Source organism: Trachemys scripta, chromosome 1, assembly GCF_013100865.1.
Source record: "Trachemys scripta elegans isolate TJP31775 chromosome 1, CAS_Tse_1.0, whole genome shotgun sequence".
In the NCBI taxonomy this organism is placed as follows: domain Eukaryota; kingdom Metazoa; phylum Chordata; order Testudines; family Emydidae; genus Trachemys; species Trachemys scripta.
Genome location: NC_048298.1, coordinates 299,125,863 through 299,147,315, shown reverse-complemented (window position 1 = coordinate 299,147,315; position 21,453 = coordinate 299,125,863). Strand labels below are relative to the sequence as shown.

The following is a 21,453-nucleotide window of genomic DNA, read 5'->3' as shown; positions in this document are numbered from 1 at the left end:
CTGTTTATACAGCCAAGGATCACTTTTGGCCACAGCATCATACTGGGTGCTTGTGTTTAGCTGATTATCCACAATGACTCCAAAGTCTTTTTCACAGTCACTGCTTCCCAGAATAGAGCTCATCCTCCTGTAATCATAGCCTAGATATATGATTTTGCATTTGGGGTATGGAAAGCATATTGCTTGCTTGTATCCAGCATACCACACAGTCAGATCACTTTGTATCAGCGACCTGTGTAACAGTTTCAGGGTAACTGCATCTATATTGCCCCTCCATGGTCCCTCGAGGGCACCCACTTAAAGTTTCCAACTCCCAGCAATCACCTCTCTTTGATTGATGGCTGCATCTCTCTCCCTCCTAACCAGGGTTTTAAGACTGCACAGCTCACTGTCTTACATTGCGATATGCCCAGCAAGCCAGTCTTTCTAAAGGCCAGTGCCTGGGCTTTTCCTTCTATCCAAGGACCATGGACAGTGTATTGCCAGCAGTTACAAGATACCACAAAATTCTTTCTAAGCAAGCAAAAGCATTACAGAGAAAACATATAAAACAATAAAAGTTACTATGCTAAAAACTTACCAGAGATCACCCATCAGTCTTACGGGGCTCTTGTAGGCCAAATTCTTTCCAATCCTTCCACAAGGGCTGGGGCTCTTGGGCAGAAGATCCTCTGTGTTTGCTGGATCAGAAATAGGGCCCTGACTCAGTTTAAACACAGCCTTTTTAAGCCCAAACCCCATTCTTTGTTTTCCTAATCTCTGGAAACCAAGTGTGAACCAGTATATGCAAACCTCCCCAGAGTGTGCTACCTTTCCGGAGGTGTTTACAGTGTGAGTGATTCACCTTAATTCCCCTGTTTTAATTCCTGGAGGAGCTGTGGTAACCTTCCCCCTTGGAGTAGAACATAATCACAATCCATGTCCCACAGTGATATTTATACTTAATACAATATGTTCCCCTATAGATACTGCATGAAGTTGCAAAATATGTCAGAAACAGTCCTCTTCATTATTTAACACTGCCACAATCTTTGTGTAATCTGCACATTTTATCAGTAATGAGTTTGTTTTCTTCTAGCTCTTTGATAAAAATGTTAAATACTGTAGGGCCATGAACCGATCCTTGTGAGACCCTAATAGAAACACACCAGCTAGACGATTCCCCATTTACAGTTCCATTTGTGAGACCTGTCAGTTAGCCAGTTTTTAATTCATTTAATGTGTGCCATGTTGAATTAGTATTGTTCTAGTTTCTTAATCAAAATGTCGTGCAGTACCATACTCAAATGCCTTACAAAAAATTAACACCATTACCTTTATCAATCAAATTTATAATCTCACCAAAAAAAAAAACCTCAATTAGTTTTACAAGATCTATTTTCTATAAACCCATGTTGATTGGCATTATTTATACTATCCTCCTTTAATTCTTTATAAGAGTCCCATATCAACCATTCCATTATTTTGCCCATGATTGATGTCAGAATGATAGCTTTTAATTACCCAGGTCAATCCCTTTACCCTTTTTAAATATTAGCCTAACATTAATTTTTTTCCAGTCCTCTGAAACTTCCCCAATATTGCAAGACCTCTTGAAAATCAACGTTAACAGGCCACAGAGCTCCTTGGCCAGCTTTCTTAACATTCTGGGATGAAAATTATCCATACCTGCTGATTTTAAAATGTCTGTCTTTATTAGCTGCTGTTTTAATATCCTCCTTACTTACAGGCCGGCTCCGGCTTTTTGGCTGCCCCAAACGAAAAAAAAACCCTGCGGCATGACTGGGGGGAGGGAGCAGGCGGGAGAGAGAGAGAAGGGGGCGGCCAGGGCTACAGCAGGGGCGCTGCCACGCGGCCCCTCCCGCTGCGCCGCCTCCTGCTGTGAGGGCTCCGCTCCGGTCGGCGGGGAGGGAAGGAAGAGGACTGCCCTGCAGGGCGCTCTGGTTCTCCGTGCCGTCGCCCCCTACAGGGCGGCTGGAGCGGAACAAGAACAAAAAAAAAAGGCGGCCGTGCCGCCCTAGGATTGGGCAGAATGCCGCCTCGAACAATCTGCTGCCCCAAACACCAGCTTGCTCAGCTGGTGCCTGGAGCTGGTCCTGCTTACTGACAGTTGGAATGGAAAGTATTTCATCATCATATGATACAACCACATCATCTGGCTTTTTCCCAAACATAGAACAGAGATATTTATTGAACAGTTTTGCCCTTTCTGCATTATTATAGACCATTATGCCATCTTCATCTATTAATGGACCAATACCAGTGTTTGGATTCCTTTTGTTCTAATATATTTTTTCTTCTAGTCCTTAGCTCTGATGTCCATTGGTTTCAATTGTGCCATTTGCTTTCCTTATCAATATTCTACCATTCCCACCTTCTAGCTTATATTCATTCATATCAACTTTCCCTTTTTTCTATTTCCCCCCTCCTATAAGTCAGGCTGGTCCTTTAACCAGTGTAGCCTTCTTTCTCAATTGTGGGATTGTGGCTTTTTGTGCTTCTAGTAAAATGTTCTTAAATAGTTCCCATTTATCATATTAAGTGAATATTTTCTGTTTGAATTCTTTCTCATGTCTGATTTGACTCATGATTGTTTTTATCTTTGCTAAATTGGTTCTTTAAAAGCAACAAGAATATATATTACTGGTTGGGGCTTTATTTTGCTTACCCATGAAAAATGTAATCAAGTCAGGGTCACTTGAACCTAACCAGCCACTGATTTTTAGTTCTGTGATTATTTCACCTGTCATTATCAGTTCTACTATAGAATTCCTCTCTGCAGAATGCAATTCTTTTTGAGTTAGCAGATTGTTATATGTAATTTTTAGAAATACTAATGATATTTTATTACTGGCAGCATGAGACCTCCAGCATATGTCACTCAGACTGAAGTCCTCCATGATTATGCATCATTTTTTTCCCTACACCTTACATCGGGGTGGGCAAACTATGGTCCAGGGGCCGCATCCAGCCCTTCAGACATTTTAATCCGGCTCTCGAGCTCCTGACGGGGAATGGGGTCCGGGCTTGCCCTGCTCCACACGTGCTGGGGCTCCGCACGGCTCCCGGAAGCAGCAGCATGTCCCCTCTCCGGCTCCTATGCATAGAGAGCCAGAGCCAGCTCTGCATGCTGCCCTTGCCCCAAGTGCCACCCCTGCAGCTCCCAGTGACCAGGAACTGTGAGCATTCATGGCCCGCCATACAATTTCCATACCCAGATGTGGCCCTCGGGCCAAAAAGTTTGCCCACCCCTGCCTTATATAGATAGGTGTTTAAGGAGCCTGTTCTCTACTGTGGTTTGGTTGTTGTAGCTGACACCATTGTTGTACCCCATCTTGTACTTTATCTGGTAGAGCATAGCAACAAAATCAAAACCAACAAACCCTTACCCTGACCTAAATGCCCCCCTTTATTGATGGAGCAGTAGTTTGGTCTCTATGGCTGTTCAATCTGTGACTTCTCTCCTGAGGTTTCTACAACCATAGCATTCTTGTTAGTGTTATTTTTATAATCTTGACACTATTCACTTCCATTAGGAAATGGACTGAGATCACCAACATATTCCACATAGATCATCAAATAGCCTGAAGGTGACAATAATATTCTGTCACAACTGCCTCTGCAGAATTCGAACCAGTGACATGTAGGCAAAAGGCTCAGTATCCTATTGTCCATCATCCCCTGATAAGATCACTGGTCTCCTTAAGTATACTCTCTCCTTCACAGATCATTCAGGGAGACAGAAAATAAAATCTGCATTAATGTTTTAATGTGCAATGTAATGGCTCTGGGTTTTTTTACTACGATTAGTGTTGTGTTCTGTTTTCAGTAAGATGCTTCAGTACAGAATGGTTTCTGCTACTGACTTACTGATGATTGTTTTTGCTAAAATGGCTGACTGTATGTATTTGACAGGGTTATGTAATGGAAGCACTACTTACCTTGGAGGCTACAGTGGATAATCTGTCTGATTGTTTGAAGAACAGTGATCTCCTGACCGTATTATCTCGGTAAGAGTCTGTTCCCTTAATCACATAATCTTTTCCCATATAAATCTTATGAAGCAATACAATGTTCTGCAATCTGAATTTCATAAAATGGTTTTGATATAACTGATCTTGCTCAAAATACATTTACAGAACGAGCCTAAGAGTGCATCTGAGCCCAATTTGGCAACTATTGAAATAAATATTGATAAACTTATGGCGCCTCCTAGCCTGTTATAGATTTTCTTTCTTCCTTTCAGCTGTCTACAGTACATTTAATGTCCTCTTTAAACAAATAAAATTAGGATTCCACATTCTGCTTTTGTAACTAACATAGTCTTGAAAAGATGTATGGAAACAATATTTACTTTGCTTACAATATTGCAATGGGGGTTCAGATCACTCCCTGCTGTGAGAAAACTCACGGTTCCCCTAATTAAATATTTCCCAAATCACTGCATGAATGGGCAGGATTTGTCCCCTTTGTGGAACAAATAGGGGATTCTGTCTTCAGAACTTAGGTATTCCAAAGGGTCCTCAGGAGGCCCAATGCCTCTGCACTTGCTTTATGTTTCCCCTTCATTGACAACCTCCATAAGCAGATGTCTTTGAAGCCTCCTATGAAAAGGGGCTCCACAATATGAAAAAAGGCCACACAGATTTCCTTTCAGGTTTGAGGATGTCCAACAGTATGCACCCCCTGCTCTTGTTCTCACCCCCAGCCCTTCTCAGCTGTGCATCCTTGAACTCACAGGGGGCCCTCCAAGGTTGAGAGGGTGGCAAGCCTTCCTCTTTCTAAAGCACAACCAGTGACAGATCTGTGCACCAAGGGGAGGCTAATGTCTGTCTGTGATGTCAGTTAGCAATAGTAGAAGCTGGGTGTGCCCCTGGAGGGATCTCCTTAAATTCTAAAGCTTTTCAGGCAACATTAAAATTTGTGGGTAAAATTCCCAGGGTGGTGCTGTTACAATATATTACAGTCTTTTATATTCCAAACCAAGGGCCACATGTTCCTCTTGACTACACAGTTCAGAAGGGAGCAAAATGAAACAGAAATGTCCCCAAATTGTGGAAGGAGGGGGATAACACCATTCTCTTTCCTGCCCCTAGTGACTGTGTAAGCCCCTCTGCGAGAATACCATAGAGTAGGGGTTCTGCAGTTTTGTAAGTAGAGCATTTCAGAGGTGAGATTGGAGGGAGCTGGGAAGTAGCTTTTCTGTACAGCAAGCTTTCCTTGGAACTGTAAATTGTTAGGTTATAAGCTTTTTGGAACAGAGACTGGGTCTCACTGTTGTCTTTGAACAATACCTAAACACTGTGGGTGCTATTAGAATATAAATAGTTAATAAGGGCTGCATGGAATTCCAAGTGGTAATCCATGTGGCAGTTGTAACTCTTTGAAACTCTAGCTAAGTCTCCAGTGAGCCTCACTGAAAGGAGGCTAGGGTAGCACCATGGAACCTAAGGTAACAGTACTTCTAAGGGGAGCCCTGATAGCTCCATGACAGCCCTCTGTAGGGATAAGGGATAGCTCAGTGGTTTGAAAATTGGCCTGCTAAACCCAGGGTTGTGAGTTCAGTCCTTGAGGGGGCCACTTGGGGATCTGGGGCAAAATCAGTACTTGGTGAAGTACTAGTACCTGCTAGTGAAGGCAGGGGGCTGGACTTGATGACCTTTCAGGGTCCCTTCCAGTTCTAGGAGATGGGATATCTCCATTAATTATAATGCAACATCTCTAAGGTTCTGCTTACCAACCATTGGTTTGGCTGCATACATTCACCCATGGTGACCAATACTCCTCCCTCCACGGGTCAATTTGCCAGTACTTCCACAAGTGTGACTTATGCCAAATAACTCCTGCAGCGGGTCCAGTGGATAGGGTACTGAGATTCAGGAGACCTGAGTGCTAATCCCAGCATTACCACTGACACAGAGCATGACTTTCTGCAAGTCACTTCACCCCTCATTTGCCCTTCCCCCTACATTCTTCCTTGTCTATTTAGATTGTAAACTCTTCAGAGCAAAGTCTGTTTCTTACTCTGTATTTGTGCAATGCCTATCACAATATGGCCCTCTTCTCAGTTGGGGCCTCTAGGTAATATAAATAATAATGGAGAAATCTGTGGGATGGTAAAACAGATAGCATGGTGTTTGTTTACTTTTTTTTTACTGTTTATCTTTTGATAAATTCTCGGTTTACTTCCTTTTTATTTGTATTAATTTATTTTCTACATTTCTGCTTTGTGATATAATAAAATCCCATTTATTTTATTTTATTTTTTTGCTTAGTTCATCATCACCAGACTTAACATCAAGCACTAAACTGACTGCAAATCGGAAGAGTACGGGCCAACTGAACGTGAATCCTGGGGCTGTAAGTGGTAATACAGCCACTGCTGAACGAAGCAGACACCAGAGGAGCTTTTCTGTACCCAAAAAGTTTGGTGTTGTGGACAGATCCTCAGATCCACCACGCAGTGCCACACTAGATAGAATTCAGGCATGCACCCAGCAAGGCCTCTCCTCTAAAACCAGGAGCTCATCCTCTCTAAAAGACAGCCTCACTGATCCTTCTAATATTAATAATCCAACCAACCTGTTGGCCACCATCTTCTGGGTTGCTGTAGCTTTGATGGAATCTGATTTTGAATTTGAGTATCTAATGGCTTTACGATTGTTGAATAAACTACTAGCTTATTTGCCACTGGATAAAGTTGAAAATAGGGAGAAGTTAGAAAAGTTACAAGGACAGCTAAAGTGGTCAGATTTCTTGGGGCTGCAACAGCTGTTGCTAAAAGGATTCACTTCTCTTACCACCACTGACCTCACGTTACAGCTCTTCAGTTTGCTGACACCAGTGTCACGAGTATCCATGGTGGATTCCTCTCAAATTATAGGTAAAGACCATTTTTTCTGTCTTTCACATTTTGATTATGAAATTCTTTTTAAGTTTGTTTGATATGAAAACCTCACTATACTCCTTAAAAATACCTATTCACCTTATGGAATATAAATTTATTTTTGTGTGTACAAATTGTAATGCATTTTTAAATGAATGCATAAAGAAACAACTAAAGGGAAATTCTTTTGCTATTACTATTATTTATTATTTGTAATATCATAGCACCTCAGCACCCCAGTCATGGACCAAGACTCCTGTGTGCTAGGCGCTGTACAAACAAAGAACAAAAAGACAGCCCCTATCCCAAAGAGCTTGCAATCTAAATATAAGACAAGAGACAACAGATGGATACAGAACAGACAGGGGGAGTACAAGGAAACAATGAGATAGTTTTGATCAGCATGATAGTCTGAGGTTTCAGTACACCTATTCAATATCAGGGGAGCAGGAAAGGTGCCATTTTTGTACAGGAATATTCTTTCACATTTCATTTCTAGTTATAGAGCCTAGCAGGCCTATGAAGTTTTCTCAGTATTTCTATAATAAAGCCTCAAGTTCTTTTTTCTTGGGCTGGGGAGGGGCTGCTATATTCAGAGGAATGAGAATCCTCACTACTCAAGGTCTGAAACTAGAATATTTTATCCAAACACCCCCATACTTTGGGAAGAACTGTGTGGCTTAGATCTGAATTTTGCATCTCCACTAGCTTTATACCAATTCAGAATTCCCCTCACTTGGGGAATTCTCAGGTGGCCAGTTGCAGCCATCTTACTCCCACCCCTCCCTTTCCCCCCCCCCCCACTCAGACAGTATAAAATGTAGAGAAATGGGGCCCAACATTTTATTTACTTCCTCCTTTTCTTACCACATACTAACTAGCAGTATATATTATACAAAAAATGCCTCTAGTATTAATGGAATGTTGCATACTAGGGTGTAGGGCCAGATCCTGCAAACATTTACGATTAGTAGCAGCGCTTACTACTACTAATTTCATGAGATTATACCTGGTAGTAAGCATTTTGTATGGTAGTAAATGTTTGCAGAATCAGTCCCATTCTTTGTAATGACACCATCACACTGTCATATATTTAATAGATTTTATGTTTAATCTGATATAACAATCTTAAGGTGAAATATGGGGCCTGAACAATTTGAAAGAGTCTATATAACATCACTGTAATGTACTTTTGTGATTATAGCTGCCAGCAAAATATTGCGTAAAAGACAGCTAATATTCCTGTCCTCTCATCAAATATCCACTTTGTACTATATTGTTCTGTACCAGGGTTCCCACTGAATGTCTTGTGTCTCCTGCCTCATTTAATTCAACATTTTGATAGCCCAAACCAGTTCTGTAAGGATATAGCAGAGAGAATTGCTCAGGTAGGAAACTTATTTAGTACATTGTACATCATATTAAGTCTTGTGAATATTTTTGACTTGTTCTTAACATAATGTGACATTCATATTTAATTAGGTTTGTCTGGAAGAAAAGAACCCCAAGCTATCAAATCTTGCACATGTAATGACCCTTTATAAAACTCACAGCTATACAAGAGACTGTGCTACATGGGTAAATGTTGTTTGCCGTTACCTCCATGAAGCATTTGCTGACATTACCCTGAGTATGGTTACATATTTGGCTGAGGTAAGTTTTTAAAACCAAACAGTTTTCCATCTTCTATTGACAGACAAACTGAGGGCTAAAGCCTCTTGGATATTCATTACAGATCTCCTATCCTCTGTTCTTACTCACAGTGCAGATATGAGAGCAGAGTTTTGCTTTATGCTTTTTTGAAAAAATTAAACACTAAATGCAAAACAAGTAAAGTCCTCAAGTTGATTACTTGACCTATCCAAAGTCAAGTAAAGTCCTCAAGTTGATTACTTATTAAAGCTGTGCTCGCCGTGAATAAATAGGGTTTTCTACTACACCCAGAACTGGAGTACAAAGAAAGAATGTGTAACTACCTTTATGCATTTGTCAGCCTTTTATAGTTTATAATTATGGGCTAGATTGTCCAACCCTTACTCGTGTTGGTGAGCACTTACAGGAGATAGTATTTTTTGTCATTTCTTTCAATGGGACATAAGGGCTGCACAATCTAACCTAAATCACTTGTTACATAATGATCCATTTCTTATTATAAATGTCTATGCCTAATGGATCCAAACCCATTCTTTTAACTCCAGAGACACCAATTCTTCTTCATTGCTTCTCTCCCCATTCATCAGTAATGGGTAATACCATCTGCCTGCAGAATTCAGAGGCCATCTAATGTTGCTGGAGACTCCAAGCTGGAGCCCCATTCTTCTGCTCAGGCCACCAGATTTTCTGCTCTGGCAGCAGAACAAGTTGGCCCTTCAGATTTTCCCAGCTATTTTGTTCTATAACTTTCATGTTTATTTGTTGCCATGCATGACTTCACTTTGCTTCTAGCTCCTCTCTCTCTCCCTTGAGGTGAGGAATCAATGGAGTATTGAGGCTCTAATCCTCTGGCTTCTCCAGTTCAACATTTCTCTAGTGAGCACCCTCTGCCCTCCACTGTGGCAGCAGAGAAGCCCTGCAAACATCCAGCCTAGTCCGGGGGGGGGAGCTATAGGGAGCTTTCCAGGAGCCACACAGGATAAACTGAGCCCTGCTGCCACAAGCCATCATCCTCACTCTGCCAAGAGGCAAACGATGCTCTGCTGCCACAAACCATTGACTGTCACTCTGCTGATGTACGGGCTTCAGAAGGCTAACTATGCCCTGCTGCCACAAGCTGCTGACCCTTCACTCTGCCAGGGTGTGAGCTTGAGAGGTCAAGCTCTGTCATGCTGCCGCTTTGCTGGAATACAGTCTCAAGAGCATAAGCTGTGCCCTGCTGCCACAAGTTGACCCTCCCCCTGCCAGGTTACAGGCTAGAGAGGATAACTGTGCCCTATAGCCATAAAGTCTCTGACCCTTGCACTACCAGAACATGTGGCTTTGAGTCGGAGAGGTGTGGAGGGCCTCAACCCCCACCCAAAGCTGTAACTCCATCATGGGAGGCTCAACCAGGAGCATGACACTTCCCACAGAGAGGGGAACACCTATCAGCCTGCTCAGGGTTTGCTTTTGCAAAGGCCAGAGACTCCTGAGTTCCAGATAGGCAAAAGCAAGCATCCCCTTTGTAAGGCAGCAGTTCAGATTGTTAATGAGCAAGTGGAGTAAATGTCAGGGTTTAAAACCTTTCTCCTTTTCCTCCCCACCCTGAGAGGGAAGTGGATGCTGGGGCATCTCTGCTTACAGGGGTTCTCTGACAGTGCTCTGTAGCAGGTACCCTGCCCCTTTCTTACCCTGCAGCATGTCTGAACTAGCAGAGAAGCCTGTTCCTCCTGCACAGCCCTAACTCAGGCTGCAGTGTAATGGGAATTGTGCCTGTCTAGTTTTCAGTCTGCCAAGGAATGGGGTTAAGAATCTGATGGGTAGGAAGGGGTCTCTCTCTTTGCCCTTCCTCTCTCCGTATTCTGGCTCCACACTAATGCATTGTAGGCCTGGCATGACATAAGTAACTTGCCTCACTTCTTAGTGGGCCGATTGGGAAGGTGAATGGAAGGTTAAGTTGTAAATTAGGGCTTAAGATGCCCTATGTGAGAGTCAGGATGTCTGTGCTAACTAAGATAAGCAGGAACACCCTGGTGCTACAGACAATGGATAAGATTAACTTGGAGTGTAAAGATCAGGTTATACATGAATTGTGCCTGGACAGAGCATGCTGTACAGGGATTGGTTCCTACAAAGTAACCAAGCCAATCTCAAATGTTGCAATGTATAGTGAATATTGTATAGTGAAATGTACTGTGTAAATATATATATAAAGGAAGAGGTTTATGTGTAATTTTGGATGTGTGGTATGCTCTATACTCACCTCCTATGCTTGAGTTTGATCAATTCAGCATAGCTTTGCTGTATGCCAAATAAAGGAACCCGAGTGACAAAATGTGGAGTCAAAACGAGTTTTTGGATCGCAGAGAACTGGATGAAGTGTTCTCCTAGAGTAGACAAGGTGTTCTGGGCATGCCGAGTGACAAGGGTCTCTGAGAGAATCCCAGCAAGCCTAAGAAGCACCTTAGGCAGACTGTGACCAGAACAGAGGTATGCAAAGACTCCATTCCCTAGACAGCTGCATCATCATGGAATTACAGGGAGGAAAATGAGAGAGCCCTTCTCGAGTTCAAATTGACTCCTGTTTTATGGAGTAAAGTCACAAGTGATACTAGATCTCTACTAAAGAGCTAACATGGGTGCCTGGAGAGCAGGCAGCAGACATCCTTTCAGGATCCTGTGGCCGTTTAGCAGACTATTCCCACAGTGAAGGTATTTGTACCAGTACCCCTCCTGGGTTGAGGGATCCCTTGACCAGGATGAACAGGGTGCTACCTCCAACCTATAATTAGCCTGGGTAAGCACTCCTCATGTGCAACCTACTGATGAGTGTGTGTTTCAGGTCACCCTCTTTGCCAATGGACAAAAGATGTGAGTTGTTCTAGCCTCCAGCCTCAGAGCTTTGGCTCTTCAGCTCAAGCGGTAGTAGATCATGTTTTAGCTTTGGAGGTTCCCCATTTCAATCCCCCATGTGTCAGTCATGAGAGTGGTTGTCACACATGCACCATGAAAAAAGTGTTAAACCAAAATGTTATATAAAAACATAAAGTTTGGGAACCAGTGAAAGACATAGTCACACCTTCAAAACGGAACTTCCTTCTAAAAGATTCCATAGGCCATAACAAGGAGGACACATTGCACAGACATTTCAAAGCCTCAGCTGTAGACATTCAGTCCAAAACTTTGTCTTGTACTTAATAAGGAAAATAGACTTGATGGCAAGCTGGTGACTCATTGCATGGACTGAGAGGTTTCAGCTTCTATTCTGGTCAGATCCTTGATGTGACTTGTCACAAGAGCAGTGTCTCCTAACCCCGTGGCTATAAAGAAGCCATGTTACGCTCATGAATAGCAAACAATCATATTAAACAGATATTTTAGGCATCCAGATTTACAGTCGAGGAGCTCTTTGGGAAAACATTAGAGAAATTAGTAGTTGAAATTGCAAACAGGCCTCAACCCTCACTACCAAAGCCAACATAGCAATCCGCTGGTCACTGTCAACACCAAACGTGTTCATGAAGGGACTATTCCCCTAAGAGAGGGAAGAATCTGGAGTAGAAGCTCCTAATGAAACCTGCATGTATTTTCTTCCCAAAGCAACAGAATCCTCAGTATGACAAAGAGAAAATGAGCAATTGTGTGAATTCTCAATTCCTGTACAGGACTCTTCTTTCTGCTCTATCCTTTGCACCCAGAGTCAGAAGAAATGGCTGTTAGTAGTCACAGCCAGGCTCAAGCAGGGACAATATAGCAATCAGTGTCTTGTCCTGAGAAAGAGACCCATTCATAGCTTGCCAGCTGCTTGAACGGATTCATACCCAGGCATGAATCTTGTAATAATTTTACCATCATGGTAAAGATTTGCAAAGATCCAAAACTTGATTGCATCATCCATTGCTAGGCAGTGGTCATCTGTAGACAGTTATCTCTGGTGGCTCAGATTGCTGGTGCACTGGGTCAACCCCTGAATGCTTTTTCTCAAAATGTACTTCCAATTCCTTCTAAATACATGGAACCACTCAGCAGAGACCATGCAAATTAGGTGTCATTCCCAGATCATATCCAAATATCCCTTGTGGGCAGGTAAGTATGAGCAACATGCTGAAAACCAACCCATTTTTTACTGTAGCACCTTACGTATGCACTATGGAAGCAAGTCTTGCAGTATGGGGAGCATACTTGGAGACTGATTTCCAAAATCTCAGAATATATCCTTTTAGTTCTCCTCTTCAACAGCCCTATCAAATCAATGTGTGTACAAAAACATATAAATGTGACCACATGGACTCAGACCAGTGGTCCATTGAGTCCAGGATCATAGCCAGCACTAGCCATTTCAGAGGAAGGTGCAAGAAACCCTGTAGTGGGCAGTTATGGTGTTCATAGGGGAAGTTTTTACTTCCCATTAGAGGTTTGCTTAAGACTGAAGCATGCATGTTTATATTCCTTCCAAAGCCAAGGGGTAAGCAGAGGTCAGAACCTCTCTGTGATAAAGGAAATAATGTCCTGAGTAGAGAAGAATGCTGTTTTTCAAGACAGTTCACATAAAGGATGCAGAAAAGAGGAAAAAGCAGAACTGAAGTCCCACCTCATCCCACTCCACCGCTGCCCCAGAAGGCACTTCAGACTTGATAGACAACTAAGGATCCTCCATTGCACCTGCAGAAAACACCAGTCCTCTCAAATTCTTTCATTTAGACCTGGACAACTTACAGTTAACAGGATGGGCATGGGAAGAGAAATGTAGTTTCAGAGCAACAGAGGGTCCTGTGGCACCTTTGAGACTAACAGAAGTACTGGGAGCATAAGCTTTCGTGGGTAAGAACCTCACTTCTTCAGATGCAAGTAATGGAAATCTCTAGAGGCAGGTATATATCAGTGTGGAGATAACGAGGTTAGTTCAATCAGGGAGGGTGAGGTGCTCTGCTAGCAGTTGAGGTGTGAACACCAAGGGAGGAGAAACTGTTTCTGTAGTTGGATAGCCATTCACAGTCTTTGTTTAATCCTGATCTGATGGTGTCAAATTTGCAAATGAACTGGAGCTCAGCAGTTTCTCTTTGGAGTCTGGTCCTGAAGTTTTTTTGCTGTAAGATGGCAACCTTTACATCTGCTATTGTGTGTCCAGGGAGGTTGAAGTGTTCTCCTACAGGTTTTTGTATATTGCCATTCCTGATATCTGACTTGTGTCCATTTATCCTCTTGCGTAGTGACTGTCCAGTTTGGCCAATGTACATAGCAGAGGGGCATTGCTGGCATATGATGGCATATATATTAGTGGACGTGCAGGTGAATGAGCCGGTGATGTTGTAGCTGATCTGGTTAGGTCCAGTGATGGTGTTGCTGGTGTAGATATGTGGGCAGAGTTGGCATCGAGGTTTGTTGCATGGCTTGGTTCCTGAGTTAGAGTTGTTATGGTGCGGTGCGTGGTTGCTGGTGAGAATATGCCTAAGGTTGGCAGGTTGTCTGTGGGCGAGGACTGGCCTGCCTCCCAAGGTCTGTGAAAGTGAGGGATCATTGTCCAGGATGGGTTGCCACAGGACCCTCTGTTGCTTTTTACAGATTCAGACTAACACGGCTACCCCTCTGGTAGTTTCAGAGTTTCTCCATTAGCATAATAGATATTTTTTGGTATCCAGACAGAATTCAACCAGGAAATTACAATGATTGATTTGGTCAAATTACATTTCTGTATGAGGAGAAACGGAATGCTCTCTGGGGCAAGGGTTATCTTGTTAGTACAGTGCCCAGCCATAGGGGGTCCAGGGCTCTGGATGCTACCATAATATAAACAATAATAGTAACCACTCATTTACACTAGAGATTCTCCAGGATGTTTCACTGGAGTCCTACAACCAAGCACCAGGGGAAAGTGGGTTCTTCAGACAGGCACATCAGACTCCTTATCTGAGTATCATCAGGTGTCAAAATTAATCAAAATAACAGATTAGACAAGTCTGTGGCTGGCTTTTTTTACTTGCCATCACCTCCAAAAGATAAGGTTGGAATTAGTTCCTCTGTCCATACAGAACCACACTACTGTTGTCATGAGGAAAAAAGATACTTGTACTGCTCCAGAAGCCTTTCTCTTCAGATGAGTTTTTATTTCCACAGTTACTGGTAAATAGGGTTCCCCCATCATTTTGTTCTATTCCTTTGCACCCCTTTGGAAGGTTGTGGCATATATGGGCATTCTTAGAGTTCTAAAGATATTTTTCAAGCATATGGAGTATACATGCCAATTGTACCCTGTTCATCTCATCCGGTCCAAAATGCCAAGTTTTTAGGACCTCAGTGTTCCTATAGGTGCAATGTTAAAATCCTGCACCAGTTGGCATGCTAGAAAACCAATTACAAAGGAGTCAGGGCTCACTCTGTGAGGTCCCTGGTGGCATTGTGGGTAAAATGATATGAGCCTAATCTGAGGAAGATTTGCAGCGTGGATTTCCATTCCCCTGCAGAGGCATCCTTTGGTAGGAAAGTGTTGATGGGTCAGTTCCCAAATAATTCTTAAATTATACAGCTCTTAATCTATATGGGGGGAATTCTTGTTTCTGCCTATTATTCTACTGTGATCATAATTAAAACTCTGTTTCTCCCCCCCCCCCCTTTTGTGATTCATTGTTCACTACTTCCCATTATTGGTGAATGAGGAGAGAAGCTGTACTGCAGAATGAAAAATTTCTTACCTGGTTATTTTCTTTCTGCTAGGAGCTTTTCTCCTCATTGAACCCAACCTACTAATCTGGGAAATGACTGGAGTACAATTTGTAAAATTTGAAATTTTTCTCTAAAAGGAGACTTGGACATATAATGATCTTAAGTTTATTTACATATTATATCAAATTGTTGTGTTAATGCTAATAATTGACTGCTGGAGTATTTCTGCAGCTTTGGGAGAACTTTTCTGGCAGCCAGAGCTGAAAGGTGGGGCTTAGTCCTAGAGCCGCCAACAACATTAGGCCACCTCCAACTTCCACATGTGAGAGGTATTACCTGTTAGCAACGAATGAGGAGAGAAGCCACTAACAAAAAATGTTTAGATCAGAAATTTCTTATTCATGTGACACACAAATCCTTAAGGCACTAATCTTTGAAGCCAGTGGAACTAGTCATATTCGCCAGGTTAAGCATAATCATGTTTGCAAAATCAAGATCTTGTACTCCTGGATGCAGATACAAACATTCCAGAGTTTGGGAATATTTAAAACTATAGGGTTAGTTTAGGCTCATCTCTATATTAATTTCTACTGTGAGAGAGACCAGGCATTCCATCTTCCTACCTAGCGAATATGTGTTTCCATGGAAGCTATCACTGGAGAGCATTGGTAGTAAAATTTATTGGGTAAATATAATTTGCTGTCTGAATAACAGTGGTCTAATTCTTTCTGCCTGTGTTTTCTCAACCTTTTCCTCAGACTTCCAGCCAAGGAAAAAATAAAAAAATGTTTGGCTATTTTTTATTGGCTGTCTCTCTCAATTAAATTCTGAATTTCAGCTGCCAGCTTATTCTGTCCTTGTACAGACTTTCTGGATAGCTTAGAATAGGAGTACTGGGCAGACAAAAAGGTTTGTTTCATTATCAGAACATGGTTAATTAGCTCCAGACTCCATAATTTACCTTTTGTAGTTTGTCTTGTTAGTAACATCATCACTAATTATTGTAACAAGAAATTCTAAAATTATTGTTTATCAACTAGGGAAATGCTGTCTGTACATGACTGATATTGGTGCTGTTTTATTTGAGAAACAACCTTTCAAAATCCAGTTATTTTCACTTGTTTTTTCATAGCTACTAGAAAAGGGCCTTCCCAGCATGCAACAGTCCCTCTTGCAGATGATCTACAGTCTTCTTAGTTATATGGACTTGTCAGGTATTCCTGTTAAACAATTTAACATGGAAGTGTTAAAGACAATTGAAAAATATGTGCAGGTAAATATTGCATCTTCCTTATATTAAAATATGAATTGAACAGTAGTTACTGTGAAATATTAAACTTTCATATAGGAACTTAGGAATTACCACATTGACACACAATATCTAGTCCAATATTCTCCCTCTGTCTCTGCTATATATAATAATGTATCTATTTGCAAGTAAATGCAAAATTGTACCATGATACCATGGCAGAAATCTCTTCCTGACCTAACTGGTAATTAATTCATACTCTGAAGTATGAGGGTTGATGGTAGTCCTGTAATTTTTTCCTTCTCGTTTAACTGCAGATGTTATTTATATAAGTGTCCATTCCTTAAAAAAAAACAAAAAAAACGTTTATTCTACTAGCACTATTTCTAAAACTCAATTTTGTACTGAATTCCAAAATCTATGAATGATTTCAATATTTAACTTACTTTAATTGTGTCATCACTTTTAGTCTTTGTTAAGATTCATGGTTAACATTATGGCTGTAAATGTATTGTTAATTGATGTACATTCTTATTTCGCTTTGTTTTGACAAAAACAATATCTACTTCTAGAGCATTCACTGGAGAGAAGCCTTGAACATCTTGAAGTTGGTAGTTTCTCGCTCTGCCAGCCTGGTTTTACCTTCCTATCAACACGGTGATCTTTCAAAAATGGAAATACATCGAGTGTGGAACAGTGCTTCAAAGGAACTGCCAGGGAAAACTTTGGAGTTTCATTTCGATATTTCTGAGGTACTATATATATATATATATATATAACAAGGAAATTCTACTAATTCAGACCTTAATTTCCATCTTAGTTCTTTATGAAAGTTGAAGAATTGGGAAGCAGGGAAAATTTCAAGACATTATCTTAAAAACATTGTTTTAGATCCAGAGTTAAACTTAATGACCTATATGGGAAGACCATGTTCTTCTTTGAGTAGTGTGCCTCTGGGTGCTTCACTTACGGTGCATGAACACCTTTGATTGTAGATTTTCATTAGCAGCATCTGTTCAGCCCACATATGCGCCGTTGATATCCTTGTGCCTCACACCATGCTGCATGGACGAGCCACCCTCAGTTCCTTCTCAACCACCTCGGCATGAGTGACTGATCTCTTGGGACTGGGAGCAACCTGAATATTTTGTGATTGTTTGTGTAAGTGATATGTATCACTAAGTCCAGCTTGCTTGGGTGGCAAGATAGACTGGAGAGCCCAAGGGAACTGTCTGTGACTCCAAGGTAAGACTCTGACAGTGATCTAGGAGTTCACATTTGTTCCTGGATTGGTGAAATCTAATGATAGAACATACCACTATTTTGGGGTGTCTGCTCTGCTTTTGACAGTCTACCATGAGATTGGCACTCTCGGTCATGAGTCACTCCAGACAGCATGACAGAAGTGATAACATCGGGCTATACCATCCATTTTACTGCCCTCCCACCTCCTTGTTCCCTTTCCTCATCCATCTATAGGGACCCCTGTCATGACTCCCTATTAAGACAGGAATTAAATTCCCTTCTTTGGTTAGTAGCAGTAGAACCAGTCCCTGCTCAGCACAGGGGGAGAGCTTTTTATCTGAGGTATTTCCTCATACCATAGAAAAACAGAGGGTCGAGACCAATCTTGGATCTCAGACTCCAAACAAAAATCATAAAGTCTCAGAAGTTCAGGATGGTGACTCTGGCAGCTATAATTCTTTCTCTAAAGTCAATAGATTAGTTTTCAGCCCTTGACCTTTAAGACACATACTTCTATATAGCAGTACACCTGTCTCACAAAAAGTTCCTGCATTTTTTTCATAGGCCAGGATAATTTTCAGTGTCAGATCCTGTTTGGCCTCTCCTCGGCTCCGAGAGTGTTTTCAAAGGGTCTATTGGTGGTTGCCTACTTGCGTCATCAAACGATCACAGTATTCCCATACCTCAGTGACCGGCTGCTCCAAGGATCAATCATACCACAAGGTGTCATCTGCCCCGAAAAAACACTTTCCCTGTTCTTAGATTTGGGCCTGCAGATGAATGTGGAAAAATCCACACTGACTCCCATTCAGAACATACAATTTATAGGGTCATCCCTGGCTCTTTAGTAGCCAAGGTCTTCCTTCCCATGGACAAGTTTGTAACATTATCAAAGCTTGTCAGAACTATTCAAAAGAGCCCTCAGACTTGAGTCAGAAATTCTCTGCAACTCCTCGCTTACATGGCAGCTTGTACCTTTGTGTCCGAACATGCGAGGTTACATCTTTGCTATTTCTAGAAGTAGAGGTGACACATTGGGGGCATGTGGGGTCACATACCCCCCCCCCCCGATTGCTTGGTCACATGGTGGACTGGGCCCTCTCCCTGCGCAGCAGCTGAGCCGATGAACTGTGCCGGGCAGAGAGAGACAGGAGCAAAGGAACAGCTGGGAGCTGCATGGAGGAGCTGCTCCTTGCCTGGGGGTCATGACTCAAGGTGTTCTAGGGTTGTGCCCCTCCTACCCCCATCAGCAGGCATGGATCATCTGTGCTAAGGGGTGGCTCATCAGTTTACTCATCAAACAAACACAGCCTAGACAAGCAGATGTCCGTTCCCAAGCAGGTAAAGCATTCCCTGGACTGGTGAAAGGTTCATCGCAATGTAGGGGCAGGCATTCCTTTTCTTCAACCAACACCAACGGTAACCACGGATGCTCTCACAGTACAGGGGAAATGATCACCCCAGGAAACCTCCCTCAACATCAACCTGCTGGAGCTCACAGCAGACAGAAATTGGTGTCTTCATTTTCTGCCTCTCATCAGGCACAGATCCATGAGGATCATGATGGACAACATGGCCTGTGTGTTCTGTATCAGTCAGCATGGGGAAGCGAGATTCCCCTTCCCTCTGTGCTGAAGTGATTAGGTCTGGAACTGGTGCATAAAACATCACATAGGAATCTCGCAATGTATCTTCCGGTCAAACAAAATGTCATGGCTGATGCGCTCAGCAGGTATTTTTCCCAAGACTACAAATGGGAGCTGAATCCCCAGGTCCTGGTCAGCATTTTTCAGATTTGAGGATTACCAGAAGTGGTGCATTTTGCAACAACTGTGAATAAAAAATGCCACATATTTTTTTCAAGGGGAGGGTTAGGTCACTATTCCCTGGGAACACCTTCCTACTCCCTGGGAATGGGAAAGCTGTTTTATGCTTTTCCCCAGATGCTTTTGATCCTCAGAGTGGTGAACAAAATCATATAGGATGGGATCAGAGTCATTCTAATAGCCCCAACGTGGTCGAGGCAAGCGTGTTTCCTTGCCTGCTCCAGCTAGCTCTCTGTCCACCAATACATCTTCCAATCACTCCTCCACTCCTCTACCAGTTGACTGCTGCATCCCAATCTCAGCCTTCTCTGCCTCAAGGCGTGGTTCCTCGATGGTTTGTGGGGCTAGAGTCATCCTGTTCTGCAGAGCTACAACACATATTATTAAACAGCAGGAAAGATTCTACTAGAAGTACTTCAGAAGTGGAGACGATTTAGTCACTTGTGTGAACTCCAGGACACTGACCAGCAATGTGGCCCGCTTCTGCTTGTTGTGGAATACCTTTTGCAGTTAAAGAAAACAGGGCTGTCACTTAGTTCTCCCAAAATTCATCTGGCAGTCCTAACAGCTTTTCATACTGTTATTGAAAAGTTCTCCATGTTTTCTCACCCTGAAAACATAAGGTTAACGAAAGGCCTGGGAAATTTCTTTCCACTGGTTAAAGGCCCTACCGCTGTTTGGGACTTTAACCGGGTTCTTAAAAGTCTCAGGAAGTCCTCCTTTGAATGGATCTGCTCCTTATCGAATTTGTCTATGAAAACAGTCTTCCTAGTGGCTATTACCTCAGCCTGCAAAGTTGGAGAGATTGGGGCTGTGTCGGGTTGGATCACAGAAACCCCCTTGGGAGGTGCCACCCGATGTGCAAAGACTACCCCTGCTCCTGTTTTCCCTGCCAGCTCAGGACTCCAGCACCCTGTCTTGCTGAGCCAGCCACTCCTGTCTGGCTCTAACACAGATCCAGGGTCTGAATCACTTGTCCCAAAGCTGCAAGTTTACCTGAAAACAGCTCACAGTAGTGTGCTTGTCTTTAGCACTCAGATGCCCAACTCCCAATGGGGTCTAAACCCAGATAAATCCGTTTTACCCTGCATAAAGCTTATGCAGGGCAAACTCATAAATTGTTCACCCTCTATAACACTGATAGAGAGATATGCACAGCTGTTTGCTCCCCCAGGTATTAATACATACTCTGAATGAATTACTAAATAGAAAGTGATTTTATTAAATACAGACAGTAGGATTTAGGTGGTTCAAAGTAGTAACAGACAGAACAAAGTAAGTCACCAAGCAAAATAAAATAAAATGCGCAGATCTATGCCTAATCAAACTGAATACAGATAATTTCCTCACCAGTTCCAGAATGCTCCCTTTTACAGGCTAATCTCCTTTTAGCCTGGGTCCAGCAATCACTCACACCCCCTGTAGTTACTGTCCTTTGTTTCAGTCTCCTTCAAGTATCCGGGGGGGGGGGGGGGGGGGGGCTCCTTCTTTAGCCAGCTGAAGACAAAATGGAGGGGTCTCCCACAGGTTTAAGTAGACTCTCTCTTGTGGGTGGAGACCTCCCTCCTATGCAAAGCCCAGCTCCAAGATGGAGTTTTGGAGTCACCTGGGCAAGTCACATGCCCCTGCATGACTCAGTCTTTGCAGGCCCACGCCATTGTCCACATGGCATCTTGCATGTCTCCAGGAAGACTTCTCATGTGGATTGGAGCATTCCAAGATGCATTGTTCCCTAAGTGTCTCCTGATCAGGTACTTAACCTGGCGAATTCCTTCCTAAAGAAGCTGACCAAATGCCTCACAAAGCTTACTTAGAAATCAGGCAAGCATACAGCCCATATTCTTAACCTCGAGTAGAAAATGATATATATGTACAAATAGGATGAATAGATATAGTAGATCATAACCCTTACGGAGATATGTTACATGGCACAGGCAGCACAAAACATATTC

The 21,453-nt window shown here is 42.5% G+C and overlaps 1 protein-coding gene across 1 annotated transcript in view; it reads left to right on the top strand.

Annotated features, from left to right (window-relative positions):
* Positions 1 to 21,453, top strand: part of FRY (FRY microtubule binding protein) — a 305,106-nt gene that overhangs the window by 222,749 nt on the left and 60,904 nt on the right. The window contains exons 35-40 of the mRNA XM_034778453.1: positions 3,916 to 4,010; positions 6,276 to 6,883; positions 8,177 to 8,274; positions 8,369 to 8,539; positions 16,314 to 16,454; positions 17,003 to 17,182. Coding sequence (XP_034634344.1) covers positions 3,916 to 4,010; positions 6,276 to 6,883; positions 8,177 to 8,274; positions 8,369 to 8,539; positions 16,314 to 16,454; positions 17,003 to 17,182 — 1,293 coding nt within the window. The remainder of the gene's footprint in view (positions 1 to 3,915; positions 4,011 to 6,275; positions 6,884 to 8,176; positions 8,275 to 8,368; positions 8,540 to 16,313; positions 16,455 to 17,002; positions 17,183 to 21,453) is intronic.